Source organism: Ammodytes marinus, assembly GCF_949987685.1.
Source record: "Ammodytes marinus genome assembly, chromosome: 7".
In the NCBI taxonomy this organism is placed as follows: Eukaryota; Metazoa; Chordata; class Actinopteri; order Uranoscopiformes; family Ammodytidae; genus Ammodytes; species Ammodytes marinus.
The window spans coordinates 9,548,735-9,566,460 of record NC_137211.1 but is presented as its reverse complement, the minus strand read 5'-3'; the positions used below and the strand labels follow the sequence as shown (position 1 = coordinate 9,566,460).

The window sequence follows — 17,726 nt, the reverse complement described above, 5'->3', positions numbered from 1 at the left end:
ACAGGAGGACTCTTTGAGAGAAATACATCAGACACTGTAGCTCGTGTGTTGTTTTATGTTGTGTTCTGCGATGCTTTACTCAGTTGAAACAGGCATCATTCAGCCAAAATACATCATTCAGTCAAATACCTCATGTTTCTGACAGTGTAGCTCTTTTAGGATGTCTTTGAAAACATGGAAAAGCATATTTCATTTATACTGAAACATCTGGTCCTTGGTTTACCAATTAACACATACAAAACTTTACTTGATCAAAACAGAAAAAAGGAGGCAGCAACTGTGCAGCAGCAGGAAGAAGGAATAATAATACATTCAACTGAATAGAGCAGTCTCTTCTGAAAAGGCACTAATGATCCCTCAATAGAGTGATTCAAACATACTGCATAGCCACTCCAAGAGACAGGTCCATTAGTCCTACTGGGCCTGTACTTTCCCTAGATTTTTTTTTTTAAATGCCATATTTTATATTTATTTGACTTCAAAATGCCTCAGCTAGTCACCCATACTGCATTAGTTCAGTGCTCTGGATACAACCTATCTAAAATGTCACCACTAATAAAATTGAGCTCAGTTGACAGAGATGAATAAGCTGCTGCAGGCGCCATGTCGACAGTCACTGCGTCAATAAAGTACAAGTATATGTCTGTGGACTGACAATAACTTCCATCTCCGCTTTTCAAACAAAACATGTATGCCCAACGTGTATCAAGTAAAAATTCAGCAGATTCAGCAGAAAATAGTATTTTTTTCTTTGCATAGACGTAAAACTATGATGTTTAATTTTTTCCAATTTACTGTGGTACATATTAAATCAGTCCATGCTTTGTGTAAACAAGGCAGTCTATTGAAAATACAGCTGCAGTAACCTGAATGTGTATGATTAATTTTGAAAGATCGTGACAGTCCCTTTTATATAAATCAATCGAACCCGGGTCTGCAGCTGGGCCCGGCCCGGGGAGGGGGGGGGGGGGGGGACGCCCTACCAAATGAGCTAAGGGTGCCCAATCAATTTCTTTCTAAGAGGACACAGCTTTTTCTTCCAGGGACTTCCTGTTCACACCTTTCCTTAGAAGCAATTGCTAAGTGCTGGGTGTTAATTTGGCCTGTCTTGACCTGTTTGATGTTAACTGTTTCTAAATGGTCAATAGTGTGGGACGAAAATTAGTTCTGACACATCTATATAACATGAAGACAACCACAGCTTACAATAAAGGTACAATTGTACAGTATATTTTATTTGTGTATTTTTTTAAATTAAAAAACACATACAAATGTACAGTATAAAATAATACAGTAAATCCTATTGCGCTCAGTACATTGGGATTTGGCTTGGGGACCACTACAAACAATACAGTGTGTGAACTGGTATCTGGAGAGGTGTGAGGTCACATCCTGGGCACTGATAGTGGGCACTTAAGCAAAGCACCATACGCATAACTGCTTAGTGCACCAACTACTTGGCAGCAAAATAAAAATTCCCCAAGAGGGATGGCATTTTATTTAGCTCTGTTTGTGACACAAACGTTTGGAAAAAAAATTCTGTTTGCACGTTTAAAGCTGCAAATCAATCAGTGTGCTGCAGTCCTTTGTTTACCCTTCAAGGTTTGCTGTCATTGAACCTCATTTGGATTTTCTTACAGCCTGAAATATGTACCCTGATAGCTCCTTTTTGGTCTACATTAACTGCCAAGGAAGATATTTGACTATATAGGTTCTTTTTTTCTAGCTAGTCACTTATGTCACCAAACTGTTGCTGGAAATAGGGTCTGTGGGGAGATATGAACCATACAGAAAATGTGTTGTTCATAAATGCATGGATAGAGGGGTGGATTAATTGAACTAAAAACAAACATTCACACGAAGTCAATTAGATTATAAATTTAAATGCTTAGATAATGTTATGTCTACCTGTCCTTTTATTGAGTGTATTCATAATATTAACTGTATGTTTGTGGTTGTGAATATTTACAGGCCTTATTAATAATTCCCTAGATGACTTATAGGCATTATTTTTGCATTGAGCGATACAATTATCCATACTGAAATAGCCATAAATCAAGAACCATACAGTTTATCATGATGTACCCCCAGTGGAAATCCTAATTGAATCCCATAAAATGGGAAACAACTATACATTTGTGTAACCAAGGTAGAATCACTTTGAAGTTGATTTTTTCTTCCTATTAGGGCGTGCCCACAAAACTTAAAGGTGCTGTAAGCGGAATGGTTCTATAGCTAACTTCCTGTCAGTTACTGCAGTTAGCGGTCCCCTTGCTCGTCCCTACGTCACCACATTAATGCACTGCGGTCTTCAAGCAGCGAGTTATCTAGCATCATCTCAGATCCATAAGTGTGATAAAACATAATAAAAACCACCAAAACAGACATTGGGAAGGATTTTTACCTGCTCCGCCATTGTAGGCGCATAAACATTCACCCATGTGTCGCTCTGGCGTGCACCGGCAGTGAGACCATGAGTGAGACGGGTTTCGGTATGTAACATTCTCTCTGGTGATTGGATATTAATTTAAGGATCCCCGAAAAGTTTATTTGCCGATTACATGCAGAACAGCTGACTGAGAGATCGGCTTTATGAAACGCGCACATTAAGCAAGTGATGTATGAATAAAGAGTGATTTAACATTTATATTAACATAAATAAACTGCTTACTTCACCTTTAAGTCTTAGTTATTTGTCAATACCAGTACATTTATGAATTTCCAATTAAATTTGAAATAAACAGGTAAAGATCACTACTTTACCTCCTCCTTCAGATCAAAAGGAAGGCCAATGAAATGCTTCGCTTTCAGGCATCAGCTTTGATGTTGCTCCTCTTAGAGCTCATTTGAGCCCAGGGCCATAAACTCAGGAGTGGGCAGCACCTCAACTGAAATGTATTTTCTTTTTATGTATAATAATCTCAACTCCAGAGGTACTGTTTGGCATCAGATGCTGCTTCTTTATAGGCAGAAATCTTTCTGTTTTTGACTTTTCTTTTTATTCTTCAAAATGATTGTTTCTTCTGTTAATCTCACATAGCATTAGTCTAGTTATTCTCCCACAGGTTGTCCACCTGGGAATGTTCATGTTGACAAGGAGCTTTTGTTTCAGATATAAGAATGAAAGGCGCTGTGTGATGAATTGCAATCAAGTATCATATGTCCGTCCACTGGAAGCTTTTGTCTATTCAAGAATGTTAAAGGGAGCGACACGGTTGCCAGAACAAGTAATAACACTGCTTTGAAATTCGTTAAAGTGTAACTCACCATCAACTGATATTTTTCAGGGGGTCCTTCCTGTCAGGATGGATCATTAAAACGCCTTTCTCCCATTGCCTACACAATGAAAATCAAAGGGAAAAAATCATCACCACAGCCTTGAATGTTCCACCTGATTGCATCAGTACAGTGAGCTTATGTTAACTCATCTCTTTGCACCTGTGAAACAAGCACATTTATGAGCCATTATCTCTTACTCATCTAGTCAAGGAGGTTAATGAGACAGTAACCCGATTGAAAAAAGTGAAACTCCTCTGAGCTTTGTATTTCCTCTGGCTGTACTTCTATGGACTATGGTGGTAAATGATTTGACAGATTATTTATCACATTTCACACATGTCTAGTTATCCATTGGATGACTGCCCAGTGCTAAACCTCTGCTAAGCAATTGGCATGAATAATTTTCTGGCAGGAAACGTCAAAGACAACATTCACCAAGGGATAGTTGTATACATTTTGTCTTTCGAATCTACTACAACCTATTTCCTTCTGACTTGCATTAACAAAAACACTTCACTTCTGTTATGTCTGAAGTCAAATCAAAAAACTAATTAACTCGACGTCATTGTAAAAGAGGGTCACCCCTCAACTGATCTTTCGAGGTTAAATAAAGGAAAATGAAATATATATGGGGAGAACGGGGGAATGTGAGGCATCGGGTAATGTGAGACACCCCCTGTATCTAGGCAATGGAACACATTTTTGGTCACGTGAGATATATATTTTCAAGCCCCTCTCATTTCCCCTTGGCCATGAAAGAGAGGACCTCATGGTGATGTTGTAAGCATGTTTTTTTCACAAAAAAGTATTTTTAGCATGTAAAAGTAAATTTTCTTGCTGTCAACTTAATCGATTGTTGTGCTAAAACAAATTGATTCAGGTAGAAAAACTTATATCATACATGTTGATGAACTACCAACATATGAAACCATGTGATGATGATAACTGAAGATTAGCCTGATTTACTGAGAGAGGTAGTTTTTTTCTCAAATTGTGGCAGTGGGGTAAAGTGAGACAAATGCTGTGGGGTAAAGTGAGACAGTGTCTGTGCCCTCTTTTAATGAATCCATTATATTTGAGGTAGCAAGGAGACTAGTTTGAATAAGACAAAAGACAATGTGGGCTGGAGGTGGGAGTTGATGGTTGAAGGGGTGTCAGCAAGGGCATGGTTTGGCACGTGTATATGCGGGGGACAGGAGAGTGACCTTTAACATCAATATACTCTAAGTAATATGTCTTTATTCCATGAATGATCCCAATAAAACCAATGCAGAAAAATATTAATCAAAGACTCAAAAAACGGAAAATGACAGCTGGGTCTAGTCCTGTGAAAAAAGGCAATATGTGATGATGGCCAGCACCTACTCCAAGCTCCACCTCAGTAAAAAACAACAACACACATCACAAATGCCAAAAGGGCTGTGAGAGCATGTGGTAATTGTAGTTGGTCTGATGGAGAACCTATAGCCGTGGGTAGCCGATGCCGCCTCTTGTTTGATGGGGTCACGAGGGGAACACTTCATTATCTCGACATGCAGCAGTCTCGTCTGTTTTTTCACTATTAAACTCTGTGGTCAGACTCATATAAACACTGTACGCCTTTTCGTTTGATCTGATCTTTAGACCTGTATTTGTTTCCAATGTATAATTGTACAACAGGTTTTATTCCCCCCTGTAAGGCTATGTGTACAGTGACTGCTACTGTCCGTCAGCATTGTGTGAATTCAGAGCAAGCTTCCGATTTACTCACTTATATTACTGACTTATTTAACAACCTGTGATGATAAGTCACTGAAGCATCTCCCTTAACTTGCGACCAAGAATTAATAAGGACCACTAAAGACTAAAGACATGTACTTGTACAATTATTTCACATTGCAGACTCACTATCAAGTTTTTTGAACAGTATATTTTAATATATATTTCTGTTTGAAAAATATTGAGGCACATCTTCTTTATTTTTATTTTATTTTGTCATTATAGTCAGTCTAGTATATTCAATCAGTAATATTTTTTTTCATTTTTTCATTTAACTTTTATTTATCCTCGAGAGACCAATTGAGGGGTGACCCTCATTTTCAATGACGTCGAGTTCAAACAAATTCAAAGGAAAAACAACAATACATAAACAATATTCAACGCAAATACATCAAATACACAACAACAGGTGAAGAGAAAAACAATTGAAACATTTACACAGTGGTGAAGATTAAGTGGCAGCAATTAAAATTAAATGGGTGAAAGTACAATATAGCCTAATTAAAACAGTTACAGGTAGAGTTTGGCAGATTTAAGATAGTTTGTTTAAATTGGTTAAAGGATATGAAGTTATTTAGTTTAATTTGTTGCTGTAAATTGTTCCAGGAGTCAGGGGTACTGAAGCTAAAAGCTGTCTTTCCCAGCTCAGACCGGGCTTGTGGGACATAAAGCATAAGCATGTCAGTGGAGCGGGTCTGATAAAGCCCATCTGAGATTTGCAGCATTTCTGTTAAATAACGAGGAAGCTTCCCGGTCAAGGCTTTGTAAATAAAAACATACCAATGTGCTTCACGTCTCTCTTTAAGGAAGGACCACCCAACCTTTTCATATAAAAGACAATGGTGTGTGTCATAAGCATCTCCTGTGATGAACCTTAAAGCAGAGTGAAAAACAGAGTCCAGGAGTTTAAGACATGAATGTGATGCATGCCGGTAAACCACATCACCGTAATCAAGGACAGACATGAAAATTGCCTCAATAATCGTTTTCCTACTAAATAAAGGGAAGGTAGTTTTGTTCCTATAAAACTAGCCAATTTTTTGTCGTAGTCGACAAACAAGATTTTTTATATGAAAATTAAAAGTGAGTTTATCATCTAACCAGATGCCAAGATATTTGTACTCTGTGACTCTTTCAATTAAAAATCCATTATTTGTAAAAATATTAAAATCATTCAAATTTGTAGTTCTTGCTCTGGAGAAACACATATATTTGGTTTTGTCTGTATTTAGAACCAGCCTGAGGTCCACTATAGACAGTCCTGCAGGGTGTTAAAAGAGTTAAAAAGTAAAGTGTTGAAAATATACAAATGATTTAAGGATCCAATTTCAGCACTTTTTTTTTGTTCCTTCATTGGAATATCAGATACTTTCTAAGGCAAGGGGTTTATTTCCCAAAGAAAAAGAAAGATGAACACATTGTGCGCTGCACTCTGTTACCTCTTCAGAGCAGCGCTGAAGAAAATGGATTGATTAGCTTGAAATAAAGGTGTGTCATTTACAACGCTTTGTGTAATAACGGCGATCCCTAAAATATTTCCACAATTTTTGTGTAGTAAATGTTCTTGTCCACAAGAAATACAGCCATCACTTTTGCATTAAAATTGACTTTGTATTTATATGGTAGAGCAGGTGGAAAATATGGAATGTTTCATCTTATGAACAATTTCCAAAAGCAATTAACTGTGATTACCATGTCAAATATTATATCCATGCTTTATTGTTAACCCTTAAAGCAACCGTTACATACATACATACATACATACATACATACATACATACATACATACATAGATTGTATACATAAATAATAATTGGTCAAACAGACACACTGTGTCAGTGAAGTCCATGGATGCTGCATGTCTGACAGGTGCTGATGATATGTACAGCTGAGGTCTACTACAGTTCATGTGGAGCCCGTAGCCGGGAAGGTGTACCGTACAGGCAGGCAGAGCCGGGTGTTTTTTTGGGGGCACTGTTAGCAGGAGGTGAAGGTTTTCCAGAAGAAGTTTTTACATGGGGCTTTGCGGTCACGCTGAGGCAGTGATAACCTGTTGTAGACAGCCCTCTCCTCCAGACGAGACTCCAGCGGCTCCTCAAGATCCAAAGGTGCCGCTTCCTCTGGCAGCATGTTGGTGTCCAGAGCTCCTTCCAACAAGCCAGACACCAGCTTCAGGATCAGCTCCTTGCGCTCTTTGCTTAGCTCCTGAGCACATTTCAGAGAGGAAGAAAACATATTAATAAATGGATTGTGTGTGTTTCTACAAAAAGCGATAATTTAACATCTTGGCAAGCTCAAATCTCAAGTATTATAATTTTTTATTTTTTACTTCCCCCATTTATGACAGCATGCATTTACAGGTTCAATTAAAAACTGAATTGTCATCTTTAAAATGTCAACCAAAACAATATAATTGTTTATTTTAATTGATTTCAAAAGCAATCCTAATTGTAAACCCTGTCATTCTTTTTTTTTAATTCTTAATTCTTCAAACAAAATGTAATCCCACAACTAAATGCACAGCACTGTTGAATAAAAGCAGTTTAAACATTTCCTGTCAAAATGCACGTGAACAATATAAAAAACAAACCCTTCTTACCCTGTTCACGTGGACTGGGCTCCTATCCTCCACAGGAAGCACGGCGGCTGCTCTAACACTGAACAGGACCCCCATGAGAGCTGCTAACACCACCGGGAGCTGCATGCTGTGATCAGAGTGCAGGTGATGGACTAACTAGAGCTACGGTCACTGGATCAGGAGGCTCACAGAGATTGAGTGAGTGTTTGAGTGACTGAGTGAGAGTGCGGGTGAGAGTGTGAGTGTGTGTTTGAGTATGTGTGCGTGCGTGTGTGTATGTCTGTGTGTGTTTCAGAGAGAGAGAGAGTGTGTGAGGTAGTGTGTGTATGAAGCACAGACCAGCCAACGATCCAGAGTAGAGTGGTGGAGAAAGTGCAGTGCAGTTGGTGGCAGCCAGTCACAAGATTTGGAAACCACTGATGTTTCTTCTGCTCTACCTCCAAAGTCCCCGACCTGTTATATATACGCCTCTCCCCCTGTCTGCGACTGACGTAGGGGGTGGTGGGTGTAGTATGACGGAGGGTGGTGGGTGTATGTGTGTTTGGGGGTTGGGAAGATGGAGTGGATGTAAGTGTGAAAGAGGAGGGGCAATGAAGGCCTCCAGGACAAAACAAAATGGAACAGTTAACCTTTTTTGAATAAGTGCGAGGGGCTGGTTGCGTTCATGTGATTCACCAGGTTGAACATCTGCAGTGGCGGACGACGACGTCACCGGGCTAAGAGAAGGTGAAATTCACATGTCGGTATAGCAGTATTGACTGTGATGATAGACCAGCTCAAACAAAACAAGACCTCTTTAGGCAGATGGAGAGACAATTCTACAACTCATCAACTGCGTGATACACCGAATGCGTTTGACATCAAAAAAATATAATTGTTTATTTTAATTGATTTCAAAAGCAATCCTAATTGTAAACCCTGTCATTCTTTTTTTTAATTCTTAATTCTTCAAACAAAATGTAATCCCACAACTAAATGCACAGCACTGTTGAATAAAAGCAGTTGAAACATTTCCTGTCAAAATGCACGTGAACAATATAAAAAACAAACCCTTCTTACCCTGTTCACGTGGACTGGGCTCCTATCCTCCACAGGAAGCACGGCGGCTGCTCTAACACTGAACAGGACCCCCATGAGAGCTGCTAACACCACCGGGAGCTGCATGCTGTGATCAGAGTGCAGGTGATGGACTAACTAGAGCTACGGTCACTGGATCAGGAGGCTGTAGTAGCCGAATGTTCCCCATGGCTCGACCAAGACACTAGACAAGGGACTTCAGACTGGACTCTTTAAATCAGTGTTCCAAGTTTATTACAGGAGTTTCCATCAGACATACAGAGGATTTCAGAGTGAGCATCGAAGCAGCAGGCTGAGAGCCGCAAGGCACCTACTCGATTAGTTACAGAACAGTGTCTTATATCTCATGTGTGGGGGGTATCAAGTGTATTATATCTACAAATAGACAGATACTAGTCCTTCTAGGGGGTGCTCTCATTCTCCCCCAGTGACCCCAACCTTTAAGACATACACGGTCAGCAAACTCTTGATATTATAGAGGCTATTCAAATCCACCACATATTCCTCCATTTAGATGATACTTCATCTACCAAAAACGAGATGTAACCAAACATATTTGAATGGCCCAACAGAAACCTCCAACAAAACACAGAAACACTCTTTATGAGTAATGTAGAATACAATGCATAGATGAACACATTACTGCAGTAAACTACATTTTAATAGGACCAACAATGCAAAAGCTCAAACACTGAACGATGATAAATAGAGACAGGGTGCGAGAGCCCTCTGCAGCTGAGTCTCAAGAGTCTCAAGTTCAGATATTTGGATACATGACCAGCTTGCATGGGAGATGTAGTCCATCCAACTTTGGCACAGAGGATGGTCCTCCACTTCATACCTGGCAGACTCCGCCAGACGTGGAATTCGGTGGCCAGCAGCCCAGGAAAGTCCAAGTTGGTATGCGGCTGGTATGCGCGTGGCCTCCTCCTCTTTCAGCATGACCACAGCCTTGTGTCCGGCAGACAGAAGCAGCATCGTAGCCAGACAGAGTATTGCGTGTTTTTATAGGTCCCTAGTGGAATGTCTCCCGAACGGCTGACATCTGATAGTTCAGGAGCAGACCATGCTACGCTTTTTCATTTAGTCTTTTTCTTCATTTTCTTAGCGTAGGCCTTCATAAGCACAGAGCGACGTAACAAGCTTGATTCCAGTCCAGCCTTTTTTTCCCCGCCTTAGTCAATAAAAACTGCACACGGTTCTTTTTTTGTATAACAACTGGAACAGTCTTGGGTCAAGAAATCCCGCATGTTCCAATGTCATTTTATCCTGTTCGTGACGCCAAGTGTAGTAGCCGAATGTTCCCCATGGCTCGACCAAGACACTAGACAAGGGACTTCAGACTGGACTCTTTAAATCAGTGTTCCAAGTTTATTACAGGAGTTTCCATCAGACATACAGAGGATTTCAGAGTGAGCATCGAAGCAGCAGGCTTAGAGCCGCATGGCACCTACTCGATTAGTTACAGAACAGTGTCTTATATCTCGTGTGGGGGGTATCAAGTGTATTATATCTACAAATAGACAGATACTAGTCCTTCTAGGGGGTGCTCTCATTCTCCCCCAGTGACCCCAACCTTTAAGACATACACGGTCAGCAAACTCTTGATATTATAGAGCAGGGGTCCCCAAACTACGGCCCGCGCCCGCTTTTTATTGGCCCGCGGCCGATTTTAAAAAGATAATATGGCCCTTTGAATTTTTATTTTTTTTGCATTTCTTAGTTAACCCACTAGTGCAGGGGTGTCAAACACTGATTGATTGGCCCGTGGCACATTTTAAAAATATAATGTAATATGGCGCTTTTAATTTTTAAATAATTTAAATGCACTCATTATATTACAGAGAAATATGTCCCATAAAAGAAAATGAGCAACAAGCCCATCCCAGAGGACCCTGCATAATATTTTATTTTAAATTAATATTATTATGGAAAATCTATGCGTCCTTCTCCAATAGCTTCTAATTCATCTGACACAGTGTCTCCATTTTTTTTTCATACAAAATTCTTCAGATTTAGCCTCTTAATTTCCCTCTCAAAGTGCACCAGATTCATGCATTTCGCTTTAAAAACTTAAAAAAATCTCCCGGGGGGGCATACCCCCGGACCCACCTAGGAGGGTCGGGACCTCGGCTGGATACTATAAAACAAGAGGGGAAATGTGTCTGTTTAATGTGCAAGGAAAGTGTTGCCGTGAAGAAGGATTACAATTTACGAAGACACTATGAAACTAAACATCAGAGCAGCTACATGTCCTGATAAATGTGTTATTATTACTGTATGTGGCCCTCAGTGAAAAAAGTTTGGGGACCCCTGTTATAGAGGCTATTCAAATCCACCACAAGGCTCACAGAGATTGAGTGAGTGTTTGAGTGACTGGGCTAAAAGAAGGTGAAATTCACATGTCGGTATAGCAGTATTGACTGTGATGATAGACCAGCTCAAACAAAACAAGACCTCTTTAGGCAGATGGAGAGACAATTCTACAACTCATCAACTGCGTGATACACCGAATATGAATCACCGAATCAGCAGATGTACTCTGACCGTCCCATAACACGCAATATGAAAATGGTCACTTTTCCCTGCAGTGGCCAGCAACTAAAAAAACAAAGCGACCACATGGGTGATTTATCTTTTGAGTACTTACACGTGTGTGGCAAAGGTACTTTTGTCAAAATCTGATTCCTGTCGCAATATATATGGGCCTCTCCAACACCTGCAGATTACAATTGAATGGGTTGGCACACTCAATGACTTGTGAAAGTGGCTTCAGGAAAATTGCAACAACAATCGACACTTTGAAAAGTGGAAAAAAAGAAGAAGATGAAGTACATAATAAAAACTAAGCTTTTGATTTACTTTGGGTCTACATTAATATCTGGTTGCTTATTTTGTCCGTATTAAAAACAAAACAATGCCCTCTGGTTCAGTATATTTCAAAATCATGCAAATTTACAAAGCCAAAGCTGTATTGATGTATGTATTCTCATTCTGCTGCATGGTAACAAAGAGTGTTCCAGGTCAATAGTACAGGCTGGAGCTGCAGTTCAATTAAATTCACACCATAGGCTAAGCATAGTAGTGCACAAATGAGTAAATTACTTTCTTGTTTCTTTTGTCAAGTCTGTCCTTCACAATATTCTCCTGCGTATGTAGCTTAATAACATCACTAAATCTTAATCACAGATATAGAAAGTAAATGGGTTTGTGTGAGCCAGTCCCAAATTACTGCAAAACTCAATCACTAATGTGTATGAGGTAAACTCCCCAAACCTAATTATGGAGAGCTGATTACAGAGAGATAGTTGTTTCAAGTTTTTGCAAAGCTGCCCTAAACCACCAAAGTATATTGCTGAAATAGGACCATTAGACATAGTTCACTGGTTTACTGTTGCAACGTCATTAGATGGTGCTACCGGCAGGGAACATGCGGTACTTCTTTACCAGGCCACGGTTCATATGTTCAAATTGATTTGTCGTACCTTAAACAGTGTTTGAGGCATTTTTCTTCATGCACCGCTGATCTGAAGAAGACCCGGAGCCAATCCAAATATTACCCGACTGTTGAAATGGATATAATGGCAAATTCACACATGTGTTTGAAGAATCTACAACAGGCCCGCCCTTAAAAGTATCTGCAGACCAGCCAGGGCATGAGACTTCAAACAGTGAAAACGTCAGTATGACGACTATGATGGGTGCCCCCAGATCTTATTGAGTTGCATGATAGCTTCACTTTCACTTAATCTGCTTCACGTTTGGCCTTGGGCAACATCTCTCTAAAAGGGTTCACAAAGGAACAGTGACTCAAAGATCATCTGAGGAATTTGTGTTTTCTTTTTAACAGGCGAATCCAGACCTGAGGGTAAAAGTGGTCTATTTAACTAGATAGGAAAACATTTAAATTTGACTTAACTTGGAATTTCAAAAGTGATACATTGTCTCCAAAGTTATCTTACGTTAAGCAGATATGATCAGTAAAAAACATAGGCATCATTTCAAATAGTGGATTTTTGTTCGTATGTTATTATAGCCTGTGAAAACTCATGAACACAAACAGCCTTGTAGTGAAGCTAAGAGTGAGACCACCACATCACACTCTATAAAGGCAGAATAACAGTTATACCGCATTGCTGCAGGTTGGTCACATTTGAATAGGAAACCAGTAAGGACTTAAGTCTCACACTACAAGAACTATAAGTTGATGCAACACTGACGCTTCACGGTGCAAAACACTGACTAATGCGATTTAAAAGTGGAGTCAGTGATTCTGGAGAACTCTTGTTGTCAAAATAACTTTTCGTCAAAATCAGTGAATAGGCCTATGTAGCACACTTGAATAATTAAACTCAAGAGTGACTTGAAGAATAGTTTATTTTACTGGGTTCTGTAAACATACACAGACAAAGTACACATTTGTTTACGACACGTTCTGTCCGCCATGTTTCAATACTACACAAAAAAATGTGTAGATTTCTCTGTCTGTTACATCCTATCTAAGTATTACACAATTCACAAAAATAAATATTAATATACACATAGTAATTGGCAATGGAAATACACAAAATAAAAGCACAAATGTGCACATGTGTCTCCAAGCGTTTCTCTATCAGCTGCTCTGTGTATGCAGCTTTGCGTGCACCAGTAGAACTTTGCTTTGTACTGTCTGCATGTTTGCACAAAATTTGTATCTTCACATAGCAAACAAAATTGCACAACTGTAAAGTCAGTGTCTGTAGTTTTTTGTATTCAAATAAGCAGTTGTTTATTTCTGTACTGTGCATTGGCATCTTTGAGCAAAATACAGACAACATTTTTGCCGTGGCGCGCTGCGCCGCACCTCCCATGACCCTGGACAGTGATCCCTTGACAAACACATTTTTTGGGGGAAACACTGTAAGGTGTTGCACTTGAGTAGCCTACATTTATTTCTATGTTTTTCGATAAGCTGTTGCACTCTTAGTAAACCTAGGCCTACCTGTATTTTGATAAGCTGTTGCACTTAGAGTACATTTATTTCTATGTATTTTGATAAGCTGTTGAAGAGTTAACCTATTGTGTTTTCCTGAACTGATAAGATTGTTAAACACTTAAACAACAGGCAGCCTATGTTAATCAAATAGGGATTTTTTTTGATAAGCTGGTGAACTCTATTTGATCAAATAAAGACAATATATGCACTCCTATGTCGTTGTAGTGTTTTACAGTATACAGCTATTGATGTGATGCTCATCAATTTTAGGCATTTTTTTCTGGCCCCTCATCAAAACTAATTGAATAGCCCTGATCTATATAAATGTACCACCATCGGACCCTAATGGCACCGGAGAAGGTTAGTTTAGCTGCGAGTGGAAGTTACTTATGGCGGCATTGCGACAATTTAATACAACATTCACGGCAAAGTTAACTAGCCAACTCTTCCCCACATATCTAAACCCTTGCCCAGCTCATTCTTATGTACATTCATGAATCTTATATTGTTTGCTTACCTGTAAACATACACAGACGTTCTGTCCGCCATTTTTCAATAATGCTCTACAGCAGGGGTGTCAAACTCTGGCCCGCGGGCCAAATCTGGCCCGTTTCAATATTTAATCTGGCCCGCGAACCAATTCGGCAATTCCATTCAATTTGGCCCGCGAAAAAAAAATTGCGATTTTTTTTTTTTTTTTTCTCATGTGGAGCCTGTGCCATATTGGCACGTCGCACACGCTCCCAACCGTTAGGACACTCGCATAGCTTACCACTAGGAATGTCTGCTGAAAGTTCCACAGCTCAGGATTTTAAGCCATGAATTGATGGACTTGCATTGAAGAAAAGATGTCAGTTTTCTAATGGCTGTAAATAGGCCAATCTATGGGGCTAAATAGCATGCTAATATGATTATTGATTGTGTCAACTGTCTAAGGATGAATGCTAACATTATCTGGTTTCTAACTTTTGCCTGAAGTTACAATATAGCTCACTAACTAACGTTAGATACCCGCTGATAGCCCACCCCTTTTGTTTCCAATGGTGGCTTTGCATTTCATTACCAATGTAAAGTGACATAAATAGTTAACACTGGTGCTGGGTCATGATTCCTATAAAAAAATAAAATAAAAAAACGTGATATGTTTTTCCTTTATAATTGTTTCACCAGGAACCTGAATGTTGTCTTTTCCTTTACAAAAATAAAGACATTTCCACAATAAATTGACGCAGAAAAGGCACAGAAAACCAAAACAGATAAATCCACCAGAATACAGGAAATTAAGTGTTTGACGCACAAAAATTTCTGGGGGATCACCCCCATACCCCCCACATATAATTTGTCCCCCAAAATATGTAAACAAAATCTAGCCTATGCCTCGTATGTACGCAGGTTATATACCTAGATATGTTGTTTGAGTTTTGGATTAAAAAGAAGGCATGTCAGTAAGCGACATGTCTGGCCCTTCGTGTGATTATCATGTCGTAATTCGGCCCTTTGTGAAAATGAGTTTGACACCCCTGCTCTACAGTCTACAACATGTGTAGCTTTCACAGGACAGAAAGACAGTGCACCAATAGGTCAAAGCCACCGTGTGGCGGAAATTAGGTACTACATGCGTTACAAGATAAATGGAGCACAATATCTACTTCAAAAATTAAAAAAAAAAAACAAGAAGAATTACTGTTAAACTAATTATGGCAAAATAAGGACTTCATAAAATAAAAAAATATATATGGGGGTGTACTTCTAACACACTATTCTCACAACTAGGCCTACTGGGTGTGCGCTAAAAAGATCTAGGCTAGTGTTAATGCCATAGATAGTATATAATAGGTTAATGCACAGCATGGCGCTGTAAACTGGTAGCCTATGTAAACAAAGGGGGGCCACCGTTGCTAGCAATTTACCCGTTTACATAGTCTGAGGAGACATTCACTGATTTTGACTTAGTGATTGGGAAGAAAACGCATTCTCCAGGATCGCTGACTACAACTTTAATGAAGCTTTTCATTCACTTCCAACGAGAACCTAAAATACTGTGCTGAATTTGAAAGTAGAAATGCGTTACCTTACAACTGGCAAATGTGTGAAACGGGCTTATACATAATAGTTTAAAGGCTGCCATCTTGTGCCTTGATACTGAAACTGCACTTGGATATCACTAGTGCTATAGTCTCGCCAAGCCAGACCAAAATACTAGTGCTACAGCACTGATCCTACCAGAAAAAAATCATCACATATTAGCCTGCTTTAAGTTAAAAGGTGATGCGACATTTGGTAAAGATTAGCTCAAAACTACGTTTTTGGATTAGTGGATAGTGACACGAACAAAATCAGCACGTCCTTATCAGCTCAGAAGCTGAACCATATCAATATTTTAATTGCACTTTTTTTCATATTGAGCATGATTAATGCAATTACTAAGAAAAGTCATAAAAACACAGAGCATGACAATGTAAACAGATTGAACCCCTTCAGACCCTGCGTCCATTGGAATGGACATGACATATTTATTTCTCTAAACCAATAAATACTCTGTAATTGGATGATGTCAGCACTGCTGGTTACTGATTGGATCCTGATTATCCAATCAAAATCATGTAATGACTTTGAGCATGCTCTGAGAGAGTGACAGACATCTGACAAGACAAGTATGGCTGAGCCGATCCAGAGAGGGAAGAGTAACTGCCCATTTCCAATCTAAAATCCACATTTATGTTCATGCTAGCCAAACAAATGTGGGCACTGGGCTTTCCTGGTGACCTCACTGCTGTTGCCTACCCTCGCTGTGATACACCTATCAAGTTGATGTGCATGTTCAGAAACTTACACAGACTCAAAAACATAATGTTCCAGATGTTTAGGCCATACCATCTGGACATATATGCCTTTTATTTTTAATGTTTTTATGGAATTTTACGTGCATCGTGTCCTGGCGTCAATTGGAATGGACATGAAAAAAAACCTCATAAAAACATGAGTTCGAAAAAAAAAATATCCACTCTGTTTTTATGTTGAAGAGTAGTCTGAATCAGTTAAAAAAATGATTTGCCCAGCAGAAAAAATGCGGGTCTGAAGGGGTTAAGGAAAGGTATTTTCAGTGCTGAAAATAATGCCTGAAAGTATTTCAGGTCCACTACCATTACTATCATTACTAATACTAAAATAGACATAGTCTACAAAATACATTTTCCAAACGTGTGTACACTTTTCATCACAACACGAAAAAGAATTACATAAGAAAACTATTTATGTTGGTGACTATGTTTGGAACACATAGAAATGAAATGTATTGCATGCTTTACAAAACCACTTTTAATAAATACACAATTACAATGGGTGAGTCACTTTATGGGATTCAAAATTGTGTAATATAATTTTTATCCTACTGTGGTTGTTAGGAAACTGTGATCAGCAAACACTCATGTGTTAAATACATGCCTCTCTATAACTCCACTTATAGTCGGCCATGATAAAACATGGCGGTATTATGTAGAAGTAACACTGAATTTGACATATTTTGTGATTATCTGAGTGACTTTAAAGAAGCCTGAGATTGATGAGGTGTTCGTAGACCGACCAGACTCTTCTCACAAAAAGATACATTCTACTCTATGTTTAGATACATTCTACTCTATGTTTGCTTGGTATGTATGCCTAGTGTTATATACATAGCAGTATTTAGCTGAGGCAACATTGAGGGAAACCTGACGCCTATAGCCTTGACTGTGTTCAGAGCTGGTGAGCACCATTATGTACACCATACATAGAGTATATATTTATGGGAAGGGACAATGTAGGCCTGTGGGAGCAGACATATCAGAGCAGACTGGGCTTTTGGGAAGGGGATTCTTAAAGAGACAGGCGCAAAAACAGACAGATCCAGATAGAGGGGAAAAAAAGGTGACGCAGCATATAACCCTGATACAAAATAAAGGGTTTTCTGAAAGTTAAACCATGTTAACATGTTGTAGTAGAATCCTCCTTAATACACTAATGAACCGGAAAATAACCTTATTTTTTACTTTAATCCGATTAAAACTCTAAACTACAAAT

At 39.2% G+C, this 17,726-nt stretch overlaps 1 protein-coding gene across 1 annotated transcript; it reads right to left on the bottom strand.

Moving 5' to 3' along the window:
• Positions 1-7,014: 7,014 nt before the first annotated feature.
• Positions 7,015-7,741, bottom strand: LOC307252655 (somatostatin-1B-like; the record flags this gene model as incomplete). Its single annotated transcript, XM_080030386.1, has 2 exons — positions 7,015-7,242; positions 7,637-7,741. 2 exons carry the CDS (start codon positions 7,739-7,741, stop codon positions 7,015-7,017), a joined length of 333 nt encoding a protein of 110 aa, XP_079886512.1.
• Positions 7,742-17,726: the final 9,985 nt, after the last annotated feature.